General features: G+C 35.9%; 2 protein-coding genes across 3 annotated transcripts in view; one reads left to right on the forward strand and one right to left on the reverse strand.

Moving 5' to 3' along the window:
* The window catches only part of LOC149792518 (bridge-like lipid transfer protein family member 3B), a 129,813-nt gene that overhangs the window by 76,607 nt on the left and 39,012 nt on the right, over positions 1 to 14,194 (forward strand). The gene's annotated exons all lie outside the window — the stretch shown is intronic.
* Positions 9,582 to 12,764, reverse strand: LOC149792519 (G protein-coupled receptor moody-like). Its single transcript, XM_089969402.1, has one exon. The coding sequence runs from the start codon at positions 12,434 to 12,436 to the stop codon at positions 11,393 to 11,395; it is 1,044 nt and encodes a 347-aa protein (XP_089825528.1). The 5' UTR covers positions 12,437 to 12,764; the 3' UTR covers positions 9,582 to 11,392.

A 14,194-nucleotide genomic window follows, 5' to 3' on the forward strand; every position in this document is an offset into this window, starting at 1 on the left:
TGTCTAAACCTTTCAACATTAACAGTTGGTTTTAATGATGGCTCCTCAATATTATATAGTGAGCAGCGAAGGGAAATATCCTTTTATTTCTTAGGACTAAGACGTTGTTTCCTGTGATTACTCCATTTTGATTTGGTAGAAGTCGAAGCATTAGTTCCATCTTTGTTCTTTCAGATATATCCACCAGTACATATAACATTGCCCCGATATGATTGCAGGCTTCACCCAGACTACAAAAAACTAAGTCAAGAAAAAGAACTGGTGTACAAGGTCCCTCACTGTTATATATGTATAATTAATTATATATTGTAATAAGTGATTAAATTTAACTAAGGGTAGGGTAGGGTGGGAGTATGTTGTAAATGTATAGCCATATATTTATTCTATTATTCCAATTTATTTTTTAAATATAATTAATGAAGTATGATGCACATTTTTAAAAAAATTTAAACAATATATTTGGATATTTTTTAAACCTGGAACATGGATATTTAAATAACCAAAAGGTACAGGATACGCAGATTTATATTTTAAGCCAATTTGAGAAAATTTATGTCCTTTTTTCTTTAACAAACAGATTTGTGTGGCATCCGGGCTTGACAATAACTGTTAATAAAGCAAGTATCACAAGACAAAATATATAAAAATTTAATAGTTACCCAGCTGTACAATTGCAATCTGCTGAATTCACATTTCCAGTGACTTTGGACAGACTGACCCATACAGTATAATCTTTCTCATCACTGTTAAGTAGTGACGGTATTACTTGATATCTGACGTAACAATGTGAACATTCCTCTAAAACATTGTTAAATTCAACATCGTGGACGTGCCTGTCTTGAAAAAAAAACACTTCGCTCTTCAACTGTCACTTTGCCTTCATTGTCAAAACTAAATAATTGTAAACGTCATTGTCAGTAAAATTAGAAATGTTACACTTATCTTTCATGTTCTTGAAATGTGTCCCTGCTGATCGTTTAACGAAACACAATTTACACCTTGTATGCCCAGTGCTTTAGTCCCCTTCGCTCGCTTGACTAATTCATCTTTTCTCCCATTAACATTCTGCCCGTACTGTCTCAGGTAAGATTTTAAGTTCCAGGATTTTACACCTTTCCAAAGCGTCATCCTTTAAGTAGCTCATTGTAGTAAGTAATCGAAAAACATAGCCCTCAGAAGTTGATTAAGTGATGACAGCACTCCCTATGTAAGGGAAGTAAGTAACTTATTGAAAAGGTTTATAGGGTTGCACATTCGCAAAGGACTGGGGAATGTAAATAGGGCTGTTCATTACCAGGGCCTGGGAGGTGTAAATAAGACTGCTCATTCCCAAGGTGTGGTGTAAATAGGACTGCTGTAACTGACAAAAGCTGTTGATTCTTTCTAGCTGCATATCAGTTCAAATGGTTATAAATGTCAAGAGGCTCAGAAGCATTTTTCCCCACCTAATGGATGTGTAATGGTACTATTTTTCTATATCTCATTTATATTCTTCAAGTTAATGAATCTACCTATTGGAAATTTGTCCTAAGCAGTCATATGGCCGACAAATACATCATGACATCAAGTTTATACTGTGTCCATTAGCTCTGAGTTGCCTGTTGAAAATACCTATTTAAAATTAATTTAAAAAAAAAAAGGTTGGGCATGTGTAAAGCACAGGTAGTCTAAAATCAATGTATATTAAAACCATACTGTTGATTGGTTTTGAGTACTTTTGTCAAACAAGCAGCAGTAATTTAAATAAATACAAAGCAGTGGCCAATGTTTTCCTGTTACTGATGACATTGTATTACTTGGATATGTGTATTTATTGCAGGGCATTATAATGTTAATGTGTTAATGGAAAAACAAAAAACGATATGATTATTTCAAAAGTAGTATATTTCCTAATATGGGTAATCCTTGCAACTATTATGTGTACTAGAAAAATGGACACTTCAGCATTTCTGTCTGCTTTATAAATTACAACTTATGCACAAAGATTGTAATGAATTTGTAAGTTTGAAAAAAAGGTAATAAAGATTCATTTGATTTAAAGTATAAAATTATCTTGATACACATGTACGATAGTGTACATTTTATTCATTGTGTTACAACTGTGGTCTTAAGGTAAGTAACAGAAAAGAGTGAACAGATAATTTATTTCCCTATAGTACAGAGTGAAAATTTAAAGAACTTACAGTATTGTAAATTAAATCCAAATAGTGCAAAAACTCACAAGTCCAAAATATAGAACATTCAGAATGAATTCCATTGGTGTTCTGAATGAATTCCAATCGTGAAAGTACTGATGTACCAATAGTCTGGAATAGTGTTGATGTGCCAACAGTCTTGATGTATCAAAATGATATGATCCAAAATGTGTCTAAATGAATTCACAATAATCCCAAAGTAGTGATGTAATCCAAAAGTACTGTTGAGCACTTTGTAATTTTAGTGATTAATTTAAATAAATAAATCCTCTCAAATTAAATCAGAACACAACTGAAGTTAAAGATAGGAATGAGTAATTTTAATATAAACAACCATGACAAACTTAAAGACCTAATAATGTTTCCTACCTGAAATATTCTTAGCATGTTTTTTATTTTTTTAATGTTTTTCCTAATTTCATGTTGTTTGTTTTTGTAATAATATTATTATGTTTTTTATCTTATAGGTGTTGTCTAATGTTGTAAAGCGCTTAGAGCTTCTAAAGATTAGGCGCTATACAGAGTCCTCATTATTGTTATTATTATTATATAAAAACCCAAGTCACAATAAGAGGACCAGGATAATGGTCATTTTAATGAAACTTTCCATCAAACTGTAAACAAACTTCATTCCTGGGATCTTCTTGGGTTAGAACCAAGGCTGTATGTAGAACTCAAAACCAAGTAAACATGTTTACCCACAAATAATAATAATTTATAAAAAAAAAAAAAAAGATATTAGGTAGGACCAAACTCCTACCCTCAATTATGGACAGAGTTCAATCACACAATTCAGATTAAATATACATAAAATATAACCATGGACAAAAGCCAATGTACAATACAAATTAAATATACATACCAATTAAAAGTCACTGTACAAGAAAAATTTAAAACAAAATCCCAGAAGTACTTCATGAAAATTAACCCTTGGAGACTGTGATGCAGATTTTAATCAGCAATCAATATTACCAATCTAGAACTAAAGCCCATAGTAAATTATGAACTGTTTCCCTTTGATGAAAAATCATGTTTCATACACTCATGTACATGTTGTTTCAGGATGTAATCCAGGCAAAGTTATACAAGCAGCTATTGCTACAGTGTGGTTCTTTCCCCATTAGATGACATCAGTCACATCATTTTACAATGATTTCCACTTAGATTCCAATACATTCAGCTGAGTTCAGTCATGTCTCAGGCCATTACATTGATTTGAACATGATCCTATAAGCACCATTACTTCATAGAAATACATTTATGATAAACACATGACAGAAATCAATTTTTCTAATGGTCATGTTTGTACTAGCTGTTAAACTTAATTTCGTGTTGATAACATATAATTGATCATCCACTGTTGCAGAGGTATGGATTTCGTTCTAGATTTTGACCTAACTCTTTGGTCATGAATAAAACAAGACAAGCTGGAAGAAGTATTATACACACCCAATTTGGGCTGATTGTAACAATTTTTTTTGTAACTTCATGTTTTTTAAAAGTTTCAAATCCACCAAAAACTGTACTGTCCATCTACCAGTTCTTGCCACACACCTAGATTGTACTGTTCAAGGACCAGTTCTCACCACATACCAATGGTCTTACTTTCAAATTCCACCTAAATTATAATGTTCAAAGACCAGTTCTTGCCATACTCCTAGACTGTACTGTTCAAGGACCAGTTCTCACCACATATCAAGGGTCTTACTTTCAAATTCCACCTAAATTGTAATGTTCAAAGACCAGTTCTTGCCATACTCCTAGACTGTACTCTCCAAAGGCTAATTCTCACCAAATCAAAATCCACCTAGATTGTACTACTCAAGGAATAGTTTTTGCCACATACATGTACCTATAATTGTATTTTCCAATTGTCAGTTATTGCCACACAACTGTCCTATCCAAGAACCAGTTCTTGTCATACACCTAAATTGTACTTGGCAAGAATCAGTCCTTAGATAGTACAATTTAGGCATGTGACAAGAACTGGTCACATGCCTAAATTGTACTGTCTAAGGACTGATTCTTGCCATACACCTAACTTGTTCTGTCCAAGAACCAGTTTTTGCCATACACCTAGATTGTACTAAGGACCGGTTGTCACCACACACCTAGTTTTTGTACTATCCAAGAACCAGTTATTGCCATACACATAGATTGTACCGTCCAAGAATCAGTTATCACCACATGCCTAGTTTGTACTGTCCAAGAACCATTTATTACCATACACCTAGATTGTACTGTCTAAGGACCAGTTATCACCACACACCTAGTTTGTACTCTCCACAGACCTGCACTCGCCACATATCAATTGTTGTCATGGTGCTAATATCTCACAGACTGATGCAAATTTTTACTTACTATGCATAACTCCAGACCTGCCAACCCTCATGATTTTGGTGTGAATTTCACAACTCTCGATAGCGATTCAGGGATTCATGCTGCATGCAAAAAAATCATGAATTCCCGAATTCTCAGTTGGCTTAAATCAGGAATAAAATAACTTTATCCTGTTAAGTGATGGACAAAATAGTAGCAATGGTCACTGATTTCAATAACAGCCCCATGTTGTTAGTCGCAAAGTTAGTAGAACTATATCCAGTTGTTACAGTTTGCACTGTAGCAAACATTGTACGGTACATAATCTATATTTAAAACTGAAGTTTTACAAATACTTGTGAAGAAAACTGGGGCCCAACTGATTTTTTTAAAAATGGCACATGTACATAAATGTAGCAGCTGTAATTGTTTTAAAACAAACACTAAATGAAGACTGCTTTTTGGAGTGTAGGAATTTTTGGGATATTGAAAGATTAGCATATATTGTAATTTGCTTGAGTTATATTTTGCCACACATGCGCCAACATCACTTATTAATCATTCAGCGTTTCATCTTTTGTTTTTTAATTAAGCTACACTACAGTTAAAATGTTTTCACCTCCAAGGGAAAAGATATGTATTTCACAAAAAGTGAAGTATTGATTGGATGACACCAAAAATTGGCCTTGCATTCAGCCATCATACAACGATGTATGTTATGCTTTTCGTACAGTAGTATGTCACAGATTTTAGAAATGGGAGTATACACAGAGGCTTGTATCGTTGCTTACAAGTTACCTATCATACATGTACTATATAATGCATATGTGGGCATGTGGCAGAATGATGTGAAAAAGCACACTGCTAGCAAAAAGCATATAGCGATTGGGAAAATTAAGAGTACCCAATGCAGATTTCAGCTCTGAAGTACATTAAACCACCTACTCAAGCCCTGCAAGCAAACAGTGCTGAAGCATTGTGAGTTTTCTTGCTGAGTATAATCTATCTTTCTCAGTTGGAGATCAGCAACAGTGACAGTGAAAGAGTATTTCCTACTGTTTGGAAAAATAAGACAAAATTTAGTGCCTACTTAGGTGCTGAAAATTTGCAACAATTTTAGTCACCAACATTAAACAGTAGTCAAGAAGCGTGAACTGTTTAGAAAACAAATTTACCATCACCCAGTTGAGGAAGTCTGCCACAACATCATATTACACTGTATGACAAATAGCATGAAGTTTGTGTATATTAGTAAATTTGTCTGCAATAAATTTGTAGATGTAATCGGTGTAAATAATATGATTTAGTTTTATTTGGGGATTTTCATATAACACTGGTCAACAGTGAAATCATTACTGACTTGAAAAGGCCCTAATCTGTAGTATTTTGGTGTGCCGAACACGAATATAACCGTGAAAAATTTGTATTGGCTCTCGTTTTGAAGATATTCATATACCTCATTTTCTATGTTTCACTGTGTAAATTTCTCCAGTAGGACTGCAGCAACATCCGGAATAATGATGTAACATTGCATAATACCATCATGCTCACATCATCCACAGTTGATTGCATCATTTTCTGATGCAATGCAATACTAATGCCATGCGGCTGCTGAAGTAAGTTGACGTCAGCAGTGTACTATACATGTGTAGGCCTATTATACTAATGCCAGGCGGCTGCTGAAGCTGACGTAAGCAGTGTACTATATAAAGCCCAATCAGATAGGTTCAGCATTTAAAATATTTTAGACGTTGTGCGAGACAGTTCAAGCTACTGTTACATAAAACTTATTATTTTATCCATTTACGTACAATAAAGAACAGTAATGCCTCGAAAGTGTGTTAATACCACGGACAATTTTTGCTATATTTGTGGGGAAGTGACATTTGCCAACCAGAAGAAAAGTATCAATTCTCAAGTGAAGAAGGCATATCATCTTTACTTCGGATGCAAGGTTGGTGACCAAGACAAGCCTTGGGCTCCGCATATATGCTGTGCTACATGTACAACACAGCTTTCACAGTGGTTGAATTGCAAAAGGTCATCAATGCCGTTTGCAGTCCCAATGGTGTGGAGAGAGCCAAGCAACCACCTAAATGACTGTTACTTCTGCTTGGTTCCTCCTCTTTCCGGCGGAATAACGAAGCGAAAGAAGTCGAGAAAAGTCTACCCAAACATTCCGTCTGCATTGAGACCAGTTCCACATGGTGAGGGACTTCCTATTCCAGAACCTCCAGCAGAATATTCTCTTGATTCATCTGACGAAGACAAAGGTGAGTCGACCTGTTCTTCTCCTGGTCCATCAGCATGCAGTGATCCAGATTTTCACTGTGGTGCATCATCAACCCCACACAGAATAACACAGGAAGAACTAAATGACCTGATTCGTGATTTGGACTTATCAAAGAACAAGGCAGAATTGCTAGGATCAAGACTCCAACAATGGAATCTTCTAGAAGAAGATGTCACAATTACTGCATATCGAAAGCGCCACCAGCAATTGGAGCCTTTCTTCAGAAAGGAAAGTAATCTGATATTCTGTTCCGATATTGAGGGCCTCATGAATGCTTTAAAAATCACTCATGACCCACAAGAATGGAGACTATTTGTGGACTCTTCGAAACTGAGTCTCAAGGCTGTGCTTTTGCACAATGGAAACATTCTTCCATCTATTCCAGTAGCGTATGCTGTCCACATGAAAGAGACATACGATAACTTAAGGCAGCTACTGAATTCCATTGAGTATAACAAGTACAGCTGGCACCTCTGTGGTGATTTGAAGGTAGTTGCCCTTTTAATGGGACTGCAGCAAGGATATACAAAATACATGTGTTTCTTATGCGAGTGGGATAGCCGAGCAAGGGAAATGCACTACATGAGGAAGGAATGGACTCACAGGCAGAATGTAGCCATTGGAGAGAAGAATATCCAACACCCAGCTCTGGTTGAGGCTCAGAAAATCTTGCTACCACCCCTTCACATCAAACTAGGTTTGATGAAGAACTTCGTGAAAGCCATTGACCGGACTTTGCCAGCATTCCGATACCTGCATGAAAAATTCCCTCGACTCAGCGAAGCAAAGATTAAAGAGGGAGTTTTTGTGGGTCCTCAGATTCGAGAGCTTTTCAAAGATGACCGGTTCAACAACTTGCTGGAAGGTGACGCGAAACAAGCATGGAATGCTTTTCGCCTAGTTTCTACAAACTTCCTCGGAAATGTTAGGGCAGAAAACTATAAGGAACTAGTAGAAGACATGTTGATGAAGTATAAGAAACTTGGCTGCAATATGTCTCTAAAGATTCACTTCCTTCATTCCCATTTGGATTTCTTTCCTAGCAACTGTGGTATTGTTAGTGATGAACACGGCGAACGTTTTCATCAAGATATCGCAACAATGGAACAAAGATACCAGGGAAAATGGTCCACTACAATGCTGGCTGACTACTGCTGGACACTCCTCAGAGATGCTCCCGAACAGCTGTACAAGAGACAGGCGAAGAAATCTAAGATGTAGTCAATGACTTGATTTTTTATAGGTAGGCTATTACAGTTGACCTTTTACTATTGGAATGCATTTCGTTATGTAAACATTAATTTCTTGCAGATTACAAAAAAACTAGAGCCAATTTTGCAATTTGACTGTCATATTCGTGTTCAGCACATAAAAATTGATAAGAATTGACTAATTTTATTTCAGTAACATGACTTTTGTAAAAATTTGTTGTCCAGTGTAATGTGGTACTGTGTCATGATATAATTTTTCACTAATTGCGGTCAAAATTCACTAATTTTTATCCCTCTTTTCACTAATTGTGAATCTGGAGGGTTGGCAGCACTGAACCTATAAAAGTGCCTCGCAGAATGATATTTTAAAGGAATGCATAATGAGTACCCAGTAGAACTTTGTGTCTGTTCATGGGATATTAGCCAATTGGGGATAATTGTTACATTCAGTACTCTTTGTTGTTTGTAAATTAACCCTGCTGTTGTGTAATAAAAATAGTATTGACTGCAATATAATGTTATACGGGTTTATGAAATGATGCATATAGATTTCATTTATACATCCTAGAATGTATTTATGAACATCATTTGAAGTGCATCATGGGTATTTAAATGTATCAGAGTCTGTGCCACCAGTAGAAAGTAATTACAAATTGAGACCAGTCTACTCTTCTTTTCTTGGTAAGCATTTATTAGTATTAAAGAATGGAAGCAAATCATTTTATGAGTGATAAAAACAAATGGAAAACAATCTTCTTGTTGAATGTATGGACTTTCAGTGAATAAAGTATATTTCAACAAAACATACTTTTCATTAAAGAGAAACACTGCTCAGCCCTGAATTGGCACTTGCTTGGTTGTGCAGGTGATTGGAAAATTAAGTAGACTGCCATAACTGTTCACTTGCTGTTTTGAGTTTGGTCAATTGAATTTTCAACTCCTGATTACTTGTATATGGAGGTGTCCATTATAAAAAGGCTTGATTAGTATTAGATAGATGTTATTTGGCCAAAATATCTGACCAGCATGCAGGGAGGGCCGTGCTAACCAGGTGTGTGTGTGTGTGTGTGTGTGTGTGATTTGGATTTGTAATGTAGCATTAACAATTTTTCAATCATACCGCTCTGATGTCTGCATTTCATAGTGAAGTCTAGCACTATGACATCATGCCGTAGACATATAGTATCTTGTCCCACCCAGTCACAGTATCCTGACACCAGGCCTGCCAGTCCTAACACTAACCTCTTAATGCTGAGCGCCAAGTGAGGCATCTGTTTGTACCATTTTTATAAGTCTTTGGTATGATTAAGCTGGGGTTCGAACCCGCAACCTAAACAAGAGTTATTTTTTAAATTTAATATAGTTGTTTTGTTTTTGCTTGGGTCATTTAAACCAATTTCATTTAGAGCAGGTTTGTGGTTCAGCACAAAAATAGGAATGGCAAAGCATGTGTTGTATACTTTGCTCGGCTGACACCTTGCATTCATAATGGATCTGTGGCAAGAAAGATGTCTTTGGATTTAGGAACCAAATGGTCAAAGGTACAGGTCACCATAACACAGTCAGGGTTAATATTTCCTGTAAATGATTTAAATAATAATTTTCACACCTCCACCCATAAAAGAGGATGGCAATCTGTTATAGCAAAGAAGGTATGATTTCTAACTGAAAATGTCAGTGGTCATAGCCTCGAGGTTAAGAATCGAAACTGAAGTTTACAGGGATTTAAAGATGAAATTTATTTCTGGGTGACTAGTCAGCTAGTCAGTAGCTTCAGCAACCCTTCTTCAGTAACTTACACTTTATGGAAGAAAGCAGCAAATTATTGCTGTATTTGGCAAGAGGTCATAAGACAAGGTCACCTACGCCCACAAAAAGAAAACTGGTTTATTCTGGATACTGCTGTTAGCTGTATGCAGTGTTATAATGAAACATGTGACATTCAGATAATGTACTTTTTTTTATAGCTTTACATCAGCAAGGCAGAGACTTGTCATAAAATCTGGACAATTATTATATATGCTTTATTTAAAAATTCATTGACGACCATATTTGCTATTTGTTAAGCACTTTTCCTGATTTTTGTTTCTATTTAAGATATTTGTGTAAAATGCTTACGCAATGATAGTACATGTGTATATCTCTTTCCCCCTGAAGAAGAGTCATGAGTGGACTTTTGTGCTTGTCAACAATATGGAATTCAGTATTGCTAAAATTAGGAAAACAAATCCAGAGTTGCACAAAGAAATGAATACAATTTATTATTCAGTATCCTCATACTTTCATTTTCTGATTTCCTATGTCCGTCCATGTTTGTCACACTTGCTATTTGTGGTAAATTGTGACGGTACATGTAAAACTACCATCTTGAACTCCTTTAAATACAAGATTGTTGTCCCCATTCTAACAAGTGCATGAATGCAATCCTTTATGGTATAATGTAACACTGGGAATAAATGTATTTCTTTATGGTATAATGTAACACTGGGCATCAGTGTAATTCTTCATGGTTTAATGTAACACAGGGCATCAGTGTAATTCTTTATGGTATAATGTAACACGGGGCATCAGTGTAATTCTTTATGGTATAATGTAACACGGGGCATCAGTGTAATTCTTTATGGCATAATGTAACACGGGGCATCAGTGTAATTCTTTATGGTATAATGTAACACGGGGCATCAGTGTAATTTTTTATGGTATAATGTAACACAGGGCATCAGTGTAATTCTTTATGGTATAATGTAACACTGGACATCAGTGTAATTCTTTATGGTATAATGTAACACGGGGCATCAGTGTAATTCTTTACGGTATAATGTAACATGGGGCATCAGTGTAATTCTTTATGGTATAATGTAACACTGAGCATCAGTGTAATTCTTTATGGTATAATGTAACACGGGGCATCAGTGTAATTCTTTATGGTATGCTGTAACACTGGGTAATCAGTGTAATTCTTTATAAAATTATGTAACATCATAATGCCTAAATATGATGCCAAAATATCAGAGTTTTATGACAGATTTAGCTCCTCAAATTTTGATGTTTGACCAGTCAGAAAGCACCTTCAGTTAACTGTGTTGAAATGAAATTCAAAACACAAGAAATACTTCATGTCGTTACTTGATCTTTCATGCCATGTCAAGTTGTAATATTTGGTAATTCAAAAAGCATAATGTTACGTCAATTAAGAGAATGCTTGTATCACCAAGGGGTTATTAAATGTTTCTTCTTGTTTGTTGCAGTTTAGATGATTTTTTAAAAATATTGAACAGTGACAGAAATTTTAGATTTGGCTTTTTAGTGTCCTAGTCTTTATTGCATCAGATGAGGATTGCAAGCTTGACTTTTCAGCGACGAAGATTACACATCTATTCATGACAGAATAGGAATTTCTTGAGAGTGTCTCGTATCTGTGTGTTAAGGAGGGAGTAGATTATGGGGTTTATCCAGTTAGAGTTTGCTCCCATGTAAATGATTATTGTATGTGTGAGGGGGCTCACCCTTGTCATTAAGGGGTCATAGAGGTACAGCACAATGAAAGGGAGACGACCCAGGCTGAATACCGTCAGAATGGCCAGAATAATGAACGCCATACGCAGCTCAAGCCGTGACCGTAGATTCTCATAAGAACCTCTGGCTCCAGAATCACTCGTCACTATTGTGGTCACATTACTCACTGCATTTAGGCCATGTCTGCAGTTACTATTTATCAAAGACGGGCTCTGTTTTCTGCGTGTAAAGTCTACACGTTTTCTTATTCTTATATAATTAATAATTATCGATACATAACAGTAGATGATGGTAGGTACAGTTGTTACTAAGGCAATAGTGAAAACAAAAATACAAAAGCCGCTACATTGGTAGTCATGGAAAGGATGGCAAATCAGCTTGAGTGGGGAGTACTGAAATGAACTCCAGAGTCCCGCTAATGGCAGGAGAAATATTATGGGATAGACTGTCCATGTTAGGATGATTTGAGCTGCTATGATCTTACTGTTGCCATATATCTCCAGATACCTGGGAAAGTTCACCACACAGTAGTATCTGTTTATGGTGATAAATATCAATGCCCAAAGTTCTATCCCTAGGGTGCAAAAGATGAGATAGGAAACAGCCGAACAGAGTGGCAGGTTGTAAGTCCAAATATCATCAAATGTCTGTGCAGCAAGCAAGGGTAGACAGATCAAGCAGTGGAGAAAGTTGCATACATTTAGATTCAGGATAAAAATGTTACATGCCTGCATATAGTGTTTACCCCGAATAATTGCTGTTATGGTGAACCCATTTCCCAAAGTTCCAAGAATCGATATAAGTATGGTGAATGTTTTGATGATCACCCTGATGCTGTAGATTTCATCATCCTGAAAGTTACTCCACATGGTAGCATTCTTTGAACTCGTCACACTGGTCATTCTTTGAACTTGTCACACGGGTCATTCTTTGAACTCGTCACACTGGTCATTCATTGAACTCATCACACTGGTCATTCCTTGAACTCGTCACATTGGTCGATCTTTGAACTCGTCACACTGGACATTCTGTAGAATTTCAATGGCTGATGTACCAGTGAGATCACTGGAAAATATACACATACACATCAATTAAGGAAACATTGGTCTTTTGACACTCAGATACCAAAACCTTGAAAAATGTTATATCTAATAAAATATTGGACTTAAGTTTTCAAAGTTTTACTGTATTTCCTTTTTCCTCTTGAATTTTGACACAAGATGCCTTGTCATTTAGTCAATTTTAGACCCTCTGTCGGATGTAATCCTGAAGTATGCTTATCAGTGAAATGTACTTGTGAACTTGAAACCTGTCTTCCAGACAGAGGTATATCAAAGACACACCAGAATTTGGAAGCCTGTCTCCCAGACAGAGGTATATCAAAGACACACCAGAATTTGGAAGCCTGTCTCCCAGACAGAGGTATATCAAAGACACACCAGAATTTGGAAGCCTGTCTCCCAGACAGAGGTATATCAAAGACACACCAGAATTTGGATAACAGCCACTGTATACACTATGCAGTACTTTCTATTCTTTTTTTGATCCAAGAGGAGATAATTTTATGGTGATTTTGACAGTCTTACAAAAAGTATGTATTGTAGAACAAATATATTTTCTTATCCAGTACTTGATAACCTACCGTCTGTATTTGCTTCATCTTACATAATTTTTCTCTTTCTTCTTCAGTTTTGTCTTTCTTTGATGAAAACGTTGCACATGGTAATTAATAATTATGAAATGAAATCAGTTCTGTCTAACATCCACAGAAGATTTTCAGGATCAGGCTTTCAGTTTTTCATTTGTTGCATTTTTGTTGCACAGTCCACACCAGCATTCAGTATTTGTATATTATCCACCCTATTGTGATGGGTCGACATTGATCTGGTGACCACAGAGAGAAATTCCTGTCATTCGCAATTTGGCCATGACTGATCTTGAAGCAGTCTTTTCATGATTCAGTTTTTGTCACTTAATTCACCATCAGTTATATGCAGAGAGCATTTTCCAGAAGAATAAAAACACATGCATTTATTAAATCCATTTATAATTGTATGAAAGCAATTGACTGAGTAAATTCAGTTACAGCACAGGAATCAATGTCAGCAAGATATATTACTCTTCACAAAGTCGCCATGATAAATGCTATTGGGTACTGCTAGATTCTCTTGCCACTTCCATCACCAGTTGTATACCCAGTCTGTTTCCCAAGATGCATCAGTCTCTCAAATCTTTTTATAGTTGTTGGAAAGTGACTGATGAAGGTCTCAAGAAGCCATTAAGTTCTCAGGAAGCGATGTCGTTAAAGATATATTCTTGTTGAATCACTCATTTTAACTTAATGTAGAAACCCAGCTGATGTAATCAGTATTTGGACTTTGAATTGTCCATTTGACAGGTCAAGATTTATTTGCCTTCCTGACTTAGTCTAAATATTTGTTCCTTAATAAAAGTGAACCAGTCTTAACTGTACAGGTTTGTTCCAGTATTTATCGCACTATGCCTTATTGATGATTTATAACTTGATCATAATACATGTACGCCAGATTGAATTATAATAAACTTCAGGACTATAAAGGCAGGCAGTATTTTTGGAATTGTAAAGCCTCCTGTTCGCTGTTGAACCTGAAAAATCCAATTCATCTGAATTTTGGTGTTTC

Source organism: Sinohyriopsis cumingii, chromosome 9 (assembly GCF_028554795.1).
Source record: "Sinohyriopsis cumingii isolate HCF-2022 chromosome 9, ASM2855479v2, whole genome shotgun sequence".
NCBI classification, from domain to species: domain Eukaryota; kingdom Metazoa; phylum Mollusca; class Bivalvia; order Unionida; family Unionidae; genus Sinohyriopsis; species Sinohyriopsis cumingii.

Excerpts from the sequence above, each read along its gene's own strand:
- LOC149792519 (XM_089969402.1), bottom strand. The coding sequence starts at position 12,436 with ATGACCAGTGTGACGAGTTCAAAGAATGCTACCATGTGGAGTAACTTT.